Source organism: Arachis ipaensis, chromosome B1 (assembly GCF_059453495.1).
Source record: "Arachis ipaensis isolate K30076 ecotype BB chromosome B1, ASM5945349v1, whole genome shotgun sequence".
NCBI classification, from domain to species: Eukaryota; Viridiplantae; Streptophyta; class Magnoliopsida; order Fabales; family Fabaceae; genus Arachis; species Arachis ipaensis.
Window position 1 is genome coordinate 133399444 of NC_142436.1, and position 14229 is coordinate 133413672.

Below are 14229 nucleotides of genomic sequence, written 5' to 3' on the forward strand. Positions count from 1 at the left end.
CACCACCTCACTGTCGTCCTCGTCGGCATTATCATGAGACTGGGCGCAATGGATTGGTGTGGCCTCGAGCGGGACAACTTCAGGACTCGAAGGAGACGGCCCACCACCGACAACCACGTCACGGACCGCGACATACCACTCCATCACATGTTGCGGTATTAGCCGTTCACGTACATCAAATATTACTCTCACATACTGATCCCCATCAATCCAAAATAATCGGTTGGTAAATTCACCGTTCGGAAGCGCGTGCAAAAATCTATATTCAACCCGCCCATCCTCTTTGGTACCTATTCTCCCCCCTCCCCCTTATTGCTCAGCATGGCCGCCTTTAGTGCGTGTAAAGTATCAACTCAGTTAGTGCGCAACATGACAGTCTTATTCGACTCAAAAACCACTCTTTTATCACCGTGTTTGACTCTCCTATTGGGATAAACCACAACAAAGAAGAATTGATTATTCTCCATCATAACAAAACAGAAAGAAGAGAAAGAAAAGATTGGTTTGTGAATTGTGTGAAGGGTGGTATTGGGATGGGTTCTATATATAGAGTTATTCTCTAACATATTTTAGGTGCAGAAACACCTAAACCATAATATACATATCTCGGGTGTTGAGACCTAAATTACACCATTGACTATATCTCAGATGCTGAGAATAAAATTAAAAAATTGTGTTTATCTTGGGTACTGAGACCTCATTCTCAATTTACGCATGTTGCGGGTACTCAATACCTAATCTCTACCCTAATACATATCTCAGGTGCACCCAGAATATGACTCGGCGTCACCCAATCACAACACGAGATCTCAAACGCTGAGATATGCTTATTTTTGGGTTAATCTTTTAACATTTAAAATATATCTCATAGTACATTTTTGTAAATATCTCACTATTTATGTATTTTTGTAATTTATATATTTATTTAATTTAAATAAAAATTTCGCACGAGGTTTAAAAGTATTTTGTGATCTTTTAATTTATTTATTTAAAAATCTTATTAATATATTTCAGGCCTCTTTTTATAACATGCAAACAAATAAAATATTATTAGTTTTTCACGTTATCTTTCTATACGGTAGGCAACGATTAATTTATTGCAAATCGAGATTCTACTTAAAAATTTATTATTAATTAATAAATTATTACATACCTAAAACGAAATTCAAACAAACTATGGAGAATCCAACTACAAATATCAACGGTGACACGTGACAACCCAACTATGAATGGTTACATTCTGGGATTTATATATGTGGCTTTTCATAGTCATATATATGTTTGAATTCTTTCGAAACCATTAAATTTCTCAATTCTCAACTCAGGAAACTCTTGAAAACCCTGCCTGCTACTATATCTTGGGGTGACTCCCTCACCAACAATGCTAACAATTTTTCAGCGTGAAAGAATTTTATATTAATATTCAATTACTTAAAAAAATAATTAATTTTTAAATTTATTATTAAAGGTTTATTTAAATATATAATATAATTAAATAATTATATAAAATTATTTATACGACTTGGACAAAAATAAATCCGATTAAAAATGGAAAAATAAAATAAAAATTCCCTGATAAATTGATAATGGTCCCTCAAGTTCTGGCTACGATAGGAAAAGAATCAGTTCTATAATAATAGAGGATAAGGTAGGCAGTTGAGGAATTAGAATTGACATAACAAAGCTACATTCAACTTCCAACTGTTTTTAAGATTATAATTTCAGAATATTTTATTGAATATTTATTAGGCTACGAGAACGGTGAGAACCATTTCCCACATTATTAACTAATAAACTTGTGCTAGAAAAAATGACTGGTCTTGGATGCTGAATGATTGATCAAATGGAATATCCCAAATAACATTTCGTTATGCAAAAGATTTGTATTTGGCGTTAAAGCTGAACACCAGTGTTGAGGGTTTATTTGGGTGAATGCTAATGCATTTTCGAAGAAAATAAGGAATGTAATGTCTTTTGAAAATTAATTTGATATTATAGGTAAAAAAAAAAACATCTTTAATTTTAAATTATAATTTTAAATTTAATAAATAAAAAATTAAGATTTATTTAATTTTCAAAAAGTGTAATATTATTTAATTTATGAAAATGTCTAAGGATAAACTATTATCTTGTTCGTTAAAGGTGTTTTTAAATTATTGAAATATTAGTTACTGTATTTGACAATATTCTCTTTTCCTTCACTTTTGTAAGAAAAATTAAGAAAGGTAAATAAAAATTATCTTTATTTGTTGTTCATGTGCACATTAAAATTTTTTTACTTAAATAAAATAAAAAAATCTCAAAATTATCTAATTTTTTAAATTAATTTTCATAATGTAAATTTTCTATTCCTATTAATATATAAATCATCTCAATGCAGTATATTTTAAATTATATGTTAAATGTTACATCCTAAAATGATTTATACTTGGAAGTCTTTTTAAAAATTATTTATAAATTGTCCTAGGAAAATAAACTTTTCAAATTGAACGTAAATCGTTCTACCCTGTGATGATTTGCACTTTTTATTCTTAAAACACAACAGTTTGGAACGATTTATGTTCAAACCTAAACTGAGGAGCGTGATGATTTACATGTTGGAGACTAACCCTCAAGATCATGTAACAATGTACGTGCGAATTGAAAGGACATTAATAATTTAGATAGATCAATATATAATGGACAATGGTCTTCATTAGTTGAAAATTAATAGATGGTACGTATAGGGATATGACCATTGAATTGACTCAATTTAAAAATTCCTAATGGTTATAATTACCGTATATTTGTCAATATGATATTTTTAAGATGAATATAGTAATACCGTAATAAAATTTTCTTTGACCTGCGAATGTCATAATAATTAACAATATATTTATTATACTTTGATTCTGGACAACTAATATCCTAGGATGTTAGTTGAATAGATATTGTGTATGATTTAAATACTTGTATAATTAATTATTAGTTAATAATAAATCTGTCAACTCTCAGTAAAGAGTTTGAACTCTATTATTATAATAACGAAAATTAATAAAATTTTGGTCAAGATGATTGAATGAATGAGAAAATGAGTTTCTTAGGTCATTCATAGTTCATTATAATAATAATAATGGTAACAAGTTAGAGTTTAACAATTAAACTATACTCTAAAGATTAACCAAGAACTAGAAAGATGGAATGAACTATACTTTGTTGTTCTCGGGTTCTTAGTAAAATATATTAAAACGCTACAAATTAGCTATATCCGTAAATAAAATATTTAATTTATGTATTTAAAATAATTCCAATTTAGAACAAATATTCATTGGTCAAAGAGTTGACAAGTAAATGTTGGTCTTGATGTGGATATGCATAGCGTCTTTGTATCATCAAAAAATAAAGTTATTTTTACTATTGTACTCAGATATTTAAATTTGATCTATGTTACTAAAATACAATTATTTAAGCACAAAATAAATATTTAAAATTACTTTCTTTTTATTCTCTTACATGTTATAAACACATAATAATTCTTTAAAAGTAAGTAATTAGAAATTGTATTTAATTAATTTAGTTGATATCATTAATTTATCATGTCGTCAGCGGAGCATCGTGTACATGAAGGGGTCAATGGCTTCCCCTAACTTATAATTTTTATATAAAAAGTTCATTATTTTATAATTTAGTCTTTCCTAATTTTATTAATTTTTTTTCCTTCTTAACTTATAATTTTCATATTAGTCCCCTTCAATTTAAAGCTCTAGCTCCATTCCTGGTTGATGACGGATTTAATCTAATTTCAATACGAATATCTATTGAGATTGTGATTGGTAAATGATGATAAGTATAATTGACTGTTAGAATTTTGTGATTATAAAGTTTAGGGTTCAATTGTTGAGAAAACTTTTAGATTTTTGGATGATTATAAAAGATGTTAGACTTAGGTGAAATTAGAGATTTAGAGTAAAAAATTTCGTTTATCAATTTGCATGTAAATCGTCACAGGATCTTAAAAGTTAATTTTCAACATGTAAATTGTCACAAGCTCCTAAAGTTTAGATTTGAACATAAATCGTCCCAGACTGTTGTTTTTAAGAGTAAAAAACATAAATCATCACAGAATAGGACGATTTACGTTCAATTTAAAAAGCTCGTTACTTTAAAATGATTTATGAGCAATTTTTGAAAAGTTAAGACTTCCAAACATAAATCGTGTTAGAATGTAATGTTTAACATATAATTTAAAACACATAACCTTAAAACGATTTATATATTAATAAAAATAAAGGATTCTCATTTTGAAAATTGATTTAAGAAAACCAAATAACTTTAGAATTTGTTTATTTTATTTAAGTAAAAAAAGTCACACATTAATCATGTTACTTTAGAATTGTGCATCATAATCTTTAAAATAATTAGCATATTATAGTGACATGTATAAAATAATTAGTCATAAGTGTACATATATATTGTGCTTCTCTGTGGGATCTAGTATTATTATGGGTAAAATTACAGTTGTTATTATATTCCTGCTAATAGATAATCAAGTGTTTGATTTGTTAAATCATCAGACACAATTAACAGTTCAATTTGTAATTAATTATTATAGCTTCTTTTCGTTTCTTTTCTTCTTTTTTTTTTCCCAGCTTTTGCTAATAATGCATAACAACACCACATGTTCCAGATCTTTCCTTTTTGAATTTAATTTCACTTTTATTTCCTAATTAAGCCAATCAAAGCTAATAATTATTTGGACATAGAAGAGCAAGACCTAACTTTTTCCTCTGGGGTTTTCTTTCTTTTGTGCATGTACTAGCTAGCATCACCACATGCATTATGAATGAATGCATTATGTGCACCCTTTCATTTCGCTCACTTTTTATATATTATTATTATTATTTTGAATATTGTCAGGCCATTGTGCTAAGCAGTAATAACTAATAATCATATATACATAGCTGATGAAAACTCCATGTCCATAAAATAGAGGAACAACTTTGTAAATAAGTAAACAATATTTTGTCATTTTGATATAAGTTGTTGAATGCTTAACTTATTAAGTTCTGACATGTGAATTCTTTTGCCTCAGGTGTGCATGACAACATTTTTATATATTTACAGCAAAAGGGTCAGTCACCTGCATATTTCTGTGTGTTGCCAATTCTTGTGTATAAAATTAGTGGAAAATCATATCATGTAGTTGTTCTAGGTTAATATTTAACTATAAATATTAGGTGAGATTAAATTTGTTTGAATTTAATTTTAATATACTAATCGTATAAAATATGTTATGCAATTATTTTAGAAGATAATTATTTTTGTTGATATAATATTATGCAATTTAATGCACGTGTAAAACTGTTTTTTGTTGATAATGTAATGTTACATTAGTATTTACTTTGATCACGCCGGTAATTATAAAAAGGTAGATATAATTAAATAATTATATAAAATATTTTATATTACTGATTAATCAAAATTTTATATTTAAATTAATATTAGTTAATTCTCTAATTTTTTTAATACTACGTTTTCAGCAGTGATATTTTTCAACATTAATAGTATCATTATCACTGTATATAAACAGTGTTGTCCTTATTGATATTTTCAATGCAATGTTGACCTAACTATCATCATCACTGAGATGTATAATAGCAAATTAAGATGCTACTTTTTATATCCGGCGGAGTAGGTTGATTATTATATAATTAGTGTAAATAAATGGTATGGTAATTAGTATATATATTAATAAGTTTGTAATGCAGAAAGCTAATCATCAACTACTCGAAAATAATAACCATCATGTATCACGTACACTATATATTATTAAGTAATGGATAGAATATTCAAAATTTTTATAATGATGTTTGAACTTTTAATGACATATATAAACTAATTTGTCATGTTTTGTTTTTTCTTTTTTACAATTTGTTGTGACTATTTATACATCATACGTTATATTTTCCTTTATAAAAATAAGTAGGAAAATTCTGTTATTGAATGCATTTTTCTTGTTATATGGAAAAGCTCTCACATTTTACCAAAATAGATGAAGAGGGTGATGATGTACTATTACTAGTACCAGAGTATAAAAATTATTCATAGTTTCGTTTTGTTTGTTTCATTGTTTTACATAAAGCTGAGTAGCGTGCATAGTGGAGGAGGTTCAAACTATTTTACAAGTTTAATTATTTTTTTTTTAATAATCCCACTAGATAATCAACAGAAATTTAGTCATCAATAAAACAACAAATATTTTTAAACTGTACTTAATACTAATTAATTGTTATTAATTAATAATTATTTAAATTTTATTTTTAAAAATATAAAATTAATGATTATTAATTACAGTTATTTAAAATTAACTGATTAAAAATTATTTACTTATTCTTTTCTTTTTCTTCTTTAAATAGGTTAGGATTAAACTCACAACTCACAAGAATAGTTTGTTTGGCTTGTAAAGGTGTATAGCTGGTTTGGGCATGTAAAAACTAAAAAGTGTAATAACTAGAGTTTAACTTTATAGCTTTTTATGATATTTATATAAGTTTATTTATTATGTTATTTATTTGATTATATTTATATATTTTTATTTTTAATTATTTATTACTTATTTATTTTGAGTTAAGACAGTTAAACATGTTATAACCATACTAAATATATATTAAAATTAGTCATTAAAATTAATTATTAATATAAAATAATATTAAAGTATAAAATATACATTAAAATTGAATTAAATTACTGATGACTAATTTTGGTATATAAATAATATTTTAAATCTTTTAACATACTTTAAGTTTATTGCATACTTCAGATCAAACTTAGACTAACAAATTTTGTTATTGGCCTAATCTATTAAAAATTTAAATTTGGTCTAATCTAACATAGCATTTTTACCTCACAAAATCATAGTAATTTTATCAATGAATTTTGTTAGTCTTATTCTTTCCTCTAAAAATAATTAATAACACCACATCATTTTAAATTTTCAATAGATAATTTTTCTGTTAAACTATTTTTTTATTTGGAGTAAAATCTGCTAATTCATCAACATGGATACATTTTAATCCTTAATCTTAATTATATAATATAAAGACAAATTATTGAAACATCTAAATTCTGAATAGTCTGTGTCACTTAAATATGTGCCAGTACATCCATCTAATAGTGTTGATGAGATTAACAGCAGTTAACCACTGTTTTCTACGGCGGTTGGAGTTGAAGTGATGGGTAGCCTATGAATGCTTAATTTAATCTCCTTATTTTATTCAATCTAACCACATAATTAATTGATCCGCTAAGAGCTTTGTACTAACTTTACAGTGAAAGAATTGATAACGACAATCTGAGTAGCCAATCATAAATCGACAACGAATTTGACGAATCCGCTCTGGTATTGGAAAACCACCTCTCCCGTCACCATCAGCGGTTTCTTTTCTTTTTCCCAATTCCGAATTTTATTAGTAACATTCACCAATCATAATTTTTCATTTCAATTTTTTTAATTAATTAATAAAAACACCAAACCAAACCAAAACAAAACAAAAAGCAAGCAAGAGGAGTGAGGAGAGCAGAGAATTGAAAATTCAACTCACCGATTTGTGGTAAAGTCTCTCTCTCTATATATCCCTCTCTCTCTCTTCGCTGCTTCTTCAAGCGTATACAATTGAGGAAAAGAAGGTAGCTAGGTAGTGCATGCGTATGTGTATACGTATACGTAGGTAGGTACGGTGAGAGAGAGAATCGATCGAGAGAGGGAACTTGGATCGATGGGAAGGGGAAGAGTGCAGTTGAAGAGGATCGAGAACAAGATTAATAGGCAAGTCACGTTCTCAAAGAGAAGATCTGGTTTGCTGAAGAAGGCAAACGAAATCTCAGTGCTATGCGATGCCGAAGTCGCACTCATCGTCTTCTCCACCAAAGGCAAGCTCTTCGAATATTCCAGCGATCCCTGGTTCGTACCTTTTCATTCTCCCTCTCTCGAATCCAAAATCGCCTTTACTTAATTTTACTGCTCATAACTATACATAATATGGATCTTGATTAATTAGTGAAATGTTTAATTTCTGTGTCGAAATTACTTAATTAAGAACGCCACCGATTATGTGTTTTCATCTGTTTTACATTAAGAGTACTGTCCATATGCAGTAGTAAGAGTATATATGCTTTTACATTTCCTATTTCCTCTTATATATATGCTTTCTATGTGTAACAAACTCTGCTTTATACTTAATTAAGTTTGATTAACTTTCATATTCCTAATTAAGATAGTATTTTGTTGAACCAGATTGGGATTGGGTGCTTATTAGAGAAGCTAATAAGTTTGGCTAATAATTTGAATTTCCTCATATGGATAATAGTAATGCGTACGTACGTTTTGAGATGAGAAGGGGGCATCTCCATCTGACATATATATATTCGCGCATACACGAACCTGAGAAAACTTCAGAAAATTGACCAAACACTGTAAGAATCGTGTAAAGACAAATTCATTTTAGAAACTGCACCACCTTTTTTATATCCAAGGATACATAGTGCACTTAATAATATATAAATAATTAAGTGATCCATATAAAATATCTATATATCACCTCTTGATATTAGTGCTGCTGCCTGTTAAATTATCTAATGAAAAATAATAGCACAGATTATGGAATATCCCAAGGGGGATTAGCAATTTATTATTACACTATCAGTATAAAAAAAAATATTAGGTAGAATCAGAATTTATTATTTTTAATTATTATTTAATTATTATTTTAATTTTTTTAGTTTAATAATTTAATTATATATTTTATTGTATATTTATAATTATTAATAATTTATTAATAGTTAAAAATAATAAATTTTAATAATTTTTTAATATTTTTTAAAAAAATTAATCATTAAAATATATATTTATACATAAATATATAATAATTAATTTAGTGATTAATTTTTTAGTGTCTACATAAATTTTTTTATTATTATTACTATTAGATAATAAGTACAAAGAGAATTTAGGCACATGAGGACGGAGCAATGGAGCATTCTAAATGAATATATCAATATACAATACATCTATCCATATAACATTAGATACTCATGTTATTAGTATTTATTGTTTTTTTCCATAGCCAGGTTTTCTTTCACCATTTCCAGGCTCAGATATTTGTTTTTGTTTTTTCATAGCCAGCTTTTCTTTCCCTATATCCTGGCTCAGATATTTAGCTTTTATACATATCCTAGTTGGGGGTATAATTGAGGGAAAGAGATTCATCTCTTTTTTAATCAAATACTGAGAATTTAAATTTCATATTGAATATGAAAAAAATATTGTTTATATATTTAAATTGGTGTTTAGTTGAGATATCATTTTAAAGTTAAAAATAGAAAAAATTGAATAAATAAAAGTTAATAAAAATATTTATTTTTAACTAAATATTTAAAATTTGACACAATTTAAATATACAAATAATATTTCTTATTATAATTTTATCTGTAAACTGACCGTTCTAAGTTCTTTGTGTAAAGAATAATTATGCGGATGCTTCTGGACTCACTTAGAACTAGATCGTAAGCATATTATAAAGCTAACTATAGAATTAAGCCCATGAATAGAATGAAAGCAGGAATAAATTGTTATTTTGTCTAAATAATCAACCTTTATTTGGTTTAAATTCATTATTCCCTTATATATGTAAAATTACTTTATAATTTCTTTTCAAAATGATGCTCGCGATCGAACTCCGTTTTGTTAACAATTTTTTCTGAAGCAAATCAAATTCATGCCTCTATAGCATACAAAATCTCAAGGTTATCTTGTGTGTAGATTAATGGTTGGGTGTAGTAGAGAGGTTGTTCTCTTACATAGAGGATTGGTATTCAAACATTAGAGGGGGAAAAAGTAATTGTCAAGATGACTTCTTAATCAAGGCACTGCTTGATAGAGTTTAAAAAAAGATATATAATGAAGACTAAAGATATATATCTTAGATACAACAAAAAGTTCAAGAATAAACTAGGTTTCATTGATGGTAGCTTAGGGAAATCTGATAATGGTGAAGTTTGTTTGACATTTGGGATCGATATAGCAGATATGTGGTGAGTCGGATTAATCTCTCTTTGAGCGAGTGTTGAAATTTTGCAAGGTTTAATATGATTGTGGATTGATCTTTAGACATATATAGATACTATGAAGGGGAAAAGTTTACAATAACTGAGTTACAAGAGAAGCTAGCTTTATGCAACTGGGGTAAGGTGACATGAATGTCACAACATGTTTTACCAAATTGGAATCAATTTGGGAGGAATTGTCATGATCCTTTAATTTGGTTCGTATAATATCTATTTCCTAGCTGTCTTACTCCTTAATTAGCGCTTTCTTTTAAAATCTTATGATCTAGTGATCCGTTAGAATGTGTTTAATTACCTTTCTACCAGGGTCATTTCACCATTAAAGATCAAGTTTCTCTGAAAGCCATAATTACAAGGACATTCCATGGCTCTGGTGATTGTGGCTTGAAGTGAGGAACCATAGAATTGAGGATCATGTATGTGTCTCTATTTCCTAGAGGCGTCAATGATCAATATGCTGGTGTATGGTGTAAAGTCACAACTGATGCTAAAGAATCCTTTCCTTCGCTGGTGTGAATACCAAGTTTTTTCTGCCAACACAAATAGATGCTAATACAACTTTTTCTTCATATGATCTTGCTAAAGAAATATATATATGAACACATCTCAACGGTTGAATGCACTTTTAGCAAGTTCCAAAAGTCTCTTTATAACCTCGACGGTGGAACAAACCTCTTATTTTCTTTTGGGAAAAGATAGATTAAACTTTATTGATGAGTGAACGGAAATTACAAATAAGTCCATCAAAACAACGAGCATAAACCCTTGAAGAAGACTAGAAGAGTGAGAATTCTCTCACGTACATTATTAGAATGGCAAAATGAAGTTACATAGATTTAAGGGAGAGGGAGAGAATTTGACACTGAGAGACTTTTACAGATTTCATTGCCCTCCTAGCTATGACTTCGTTTTGGTAGGCAGTGAAATGGCCGAAATCAACTTCATCAAAAATGATTTTGGATGCAAGGTTCCTCTTACCCTCTCACATACACACACGAAATACAAAAAAAAAAAAGTAAAATGTGTACACTCATAAAACATTTAATATGCATGCCAAAAATAATTACAACATTTATTATATTTACAATCTTAAAAAGAGTGCTTGTAAATATTCTATATGTAAACATTAAAAAAAGTACAAATATAAGTGATACTTTACATAATAAATATTTCAAGTTCAAAAATGTACTTTTTACATGGAAAAACGTATTGAATATAATATTGTTCATATAGCTTCACTTAGTAAGTCAAATTTTTGGGAGAGAATTGAAGTTCATTGAATTCTTGCCATGCAAGGTATATGGCTGTCTGTTGGTACACACGTAAAATAAAAGTGTATGTGTAGGTGTTTGGGTGCATGCAAAATGGCTGTTACCTTTTTATATATCTAATGTGCGTGTATCTTTGTCTGTTATGAACACTACATACACAGTATGGAAAGGATTCTTGAACGGTATGAGAGGTACTCATATGCGGAGAAGCAACTCATTTCAAATGATCAGCAGCCGCCAAATGTATCTACGCCTTTCATTATTCTTTCTCTTAATCCTTAGTGCGTGATAATTAATGATATAATATTATGATTAATGTATCTGTTAATTCTGATTTATACAGGAAAACTGGATACTAGAACACGCAAAGCTCAAGGCTAGGGTGGAAGTTCTACACAGAAATCAAAGGTATATACATGGATCGGAATACTTCATTCTAAAATTAAACATAATAAAGCTAGATAGATGCATGATCAATCAATGCGAAATTGCAAACTTCTCGTGCCATTGCAGGAATTTTATGGGGGAAGGTCTCGATACCCTAAGTCTGAAAGAACTTCAGAATTTGGAACACCAACTTGAATCCGCTCTCAAGCACATTAGATCACGAAAGGTATTATTATTATTATCCAATCATATTAAATATATTTTAAAATTCAATCATCAAATTAATTATTTATATATAAAATATACGTTTAAATATAAAATATTGATTAAAAATAATTTAATATATTAATAGTTAATTTTCTGTATGTACATAATATTTTATTATTATATCTATATGTATATCAGTTGAAGAATGTCATATATAATGATTGTGTTATGACTATGAGTGTTCACGTGCATGCAGAACCAAGTCATGTATGAATCTATTTCAGAGCTTCAGAAAAAGGTACGTTTTCTTTATCATTTTTTATTATTAAATTGACTTCGTAGTATAAGTTAAATTCTACACATTATGTAGTAAATAATAGATGAGTACAAATATTATTGGATATATACATTTTTATGTAATATATTTAAATTGTGGGTCAAAATTTTTAATATGGTTGATTGCTAGTTAATAGGCAAAATCTCAAAAAATGGATGACAAGTGATTTACGGAAATAGGAGAAAAAAACAAAAATCATTGGGACATTTTCTAAATTAACAATTCGGGGAAAATTGTAATTTATTTTGTTTGGAAAGCAAAATTCTCTTGGGGTAAATTTTCTTTCTTTAATTTTTAAAAAAATATAATTCACTAAAAATAATTGATCTTTTCTTAATTTTCAATATTTTAGAATACAATTCACCAAAATCGAATTGACAGGATATAATTCGTCCTAGCGAATTCTCAAATAAACTATATCCATACAAATAACGAAATTAAACTATCTTTGTAACTCACCTAACACATGATCATATTAAAATTAGTGGGAAACTATTCCATTAGACATTAATATTCTCTTGTAAAAATAAGAGATGTTTAATATTTGGCATATATATGTTGTTAGCTCAGGCAAGTATCCTAGTAAAATCTTTTATTTTGATGTATCCACATTTAAATTTTGGTAAAGATTCGTATACAATTGTTTTCAGAGTTATTATATAATAATTTAGTTAAACATATTAAATCATCTAACAATTCTCAACTAATAATTTCATATAAAAATAACTTTACGAGAATTTACATCTTAATTTTGTGTTTTCGAAAAATTAAAAAACTTTTGTATTCATTCAGGATAAGGCACTCCAGGAACAAAACAACGTGCTCGCCAAGAAGGTGATGATAATGTTGTATTCTTTTTCATTAAAATTGTATTATTATTGTTGTTTGGATTTCAAATAATCTAATACACGACGCACTCTAACTATAGATAAAGGAAAAAGAGAAGGCACTGGCCCAGACTCAAACTCAAGAGGAGCAACTTGGCCTGCAAACTACTGGTGATGTGCCCTCTCTCCTTATAACCGAACCGTTGGAGTCCTTCAATAATATTGGGTTAGTCTTTTCCTTAATTTAATTTGGATCATCAACACACTCATTAATACGAGTGAGTTTGAATAATTATAAGTTTATATATGCAGAGGCAGTAGTACCCCTCAAGCACCTGGAGGTAGTGATGGATTATTATTAGGAGATAATGAAGAAAGTACTACACCAACTCAACCTAATAATAATAATAACCTTCTTCCTCCTTGGATGATTCGCCCTACAATAAATGAATAGAACTTCTTTCAAATACTATTATCATTTTACACTCCACAACAGTTTCAGCAAAATTACCAAACACGCCTTCTACAAAACCCTATAGACTATTTCTGATGGATGTTATGATGATGAGTATAGATATGGAATATAATCTGTATGTATAATATAATATAATATAATATATATGACACTGTATTTCCATGGCTGCTGAGTATTCATTGTCTGCCTATATATGCTTAGTTAGTTTATTAATTTTAGACTTGGTTATAATAAATTAAAAGCTTAGCCTTTTAGTTCATCTTTTATACACAAATCCTCTTCATTCCAATATTACTATATCATTGTAAAAAAGTGTTTCACTGGTTACTACTTTCATTTAATTATGTATTCGTCATGTGATACTTATATAATAATATATATAAACTAAATGTTTGTGTATATTTCTTTCTTGATGTTCATCCAAATGATCCAATTATGACTCGCATATATAAGCATAAGAGAAACTCTAGGTATGATAATAGCCATGGCCAGTGGTTCATGTTAACATAATCAACAATGTGTGTTTAGATAAAAAGAGAAAAATAGATGATAGATATGTCAGCACTCATTGGAGAATGAAGTGTGGAAAAACAGCTCAGCAGGTTTAAATTTAAGAGAAAATTA

General features: G+C 28.1%; 1 protein-coding gene across 1 annotated transcript; it reads left to right on the forward strand.

The window, feature by feature from the left end:
* Positions 1-7545: 7545 nt before the first annotated feature.
* Positions 7546-14000, forward strand: LOC107634889 (agamous-like MADS-box protein AGL8). Its single transcript, XM_016338263.3, has 8 exons — positions 7546-7939; positions 11534-11615; positions 11716-11780; positions 11886-11985; positions 12223-12264; positions 13096-13137; positions 13232-13356; positions 13443-14000. Exons 1-8 carry the CDS (start codon positions 7755-7757, stop codon positions 13582-13584), a joined length of 783 nt encoding a protein of 260 aa, XP_016193749.1. The 5' UTR covers positions 7546-7754; the 3' UTR covers positions 13585-14000.
* The last annotated feature ends 229 nt before the right edge of the window (positions 14001-14229 follow it).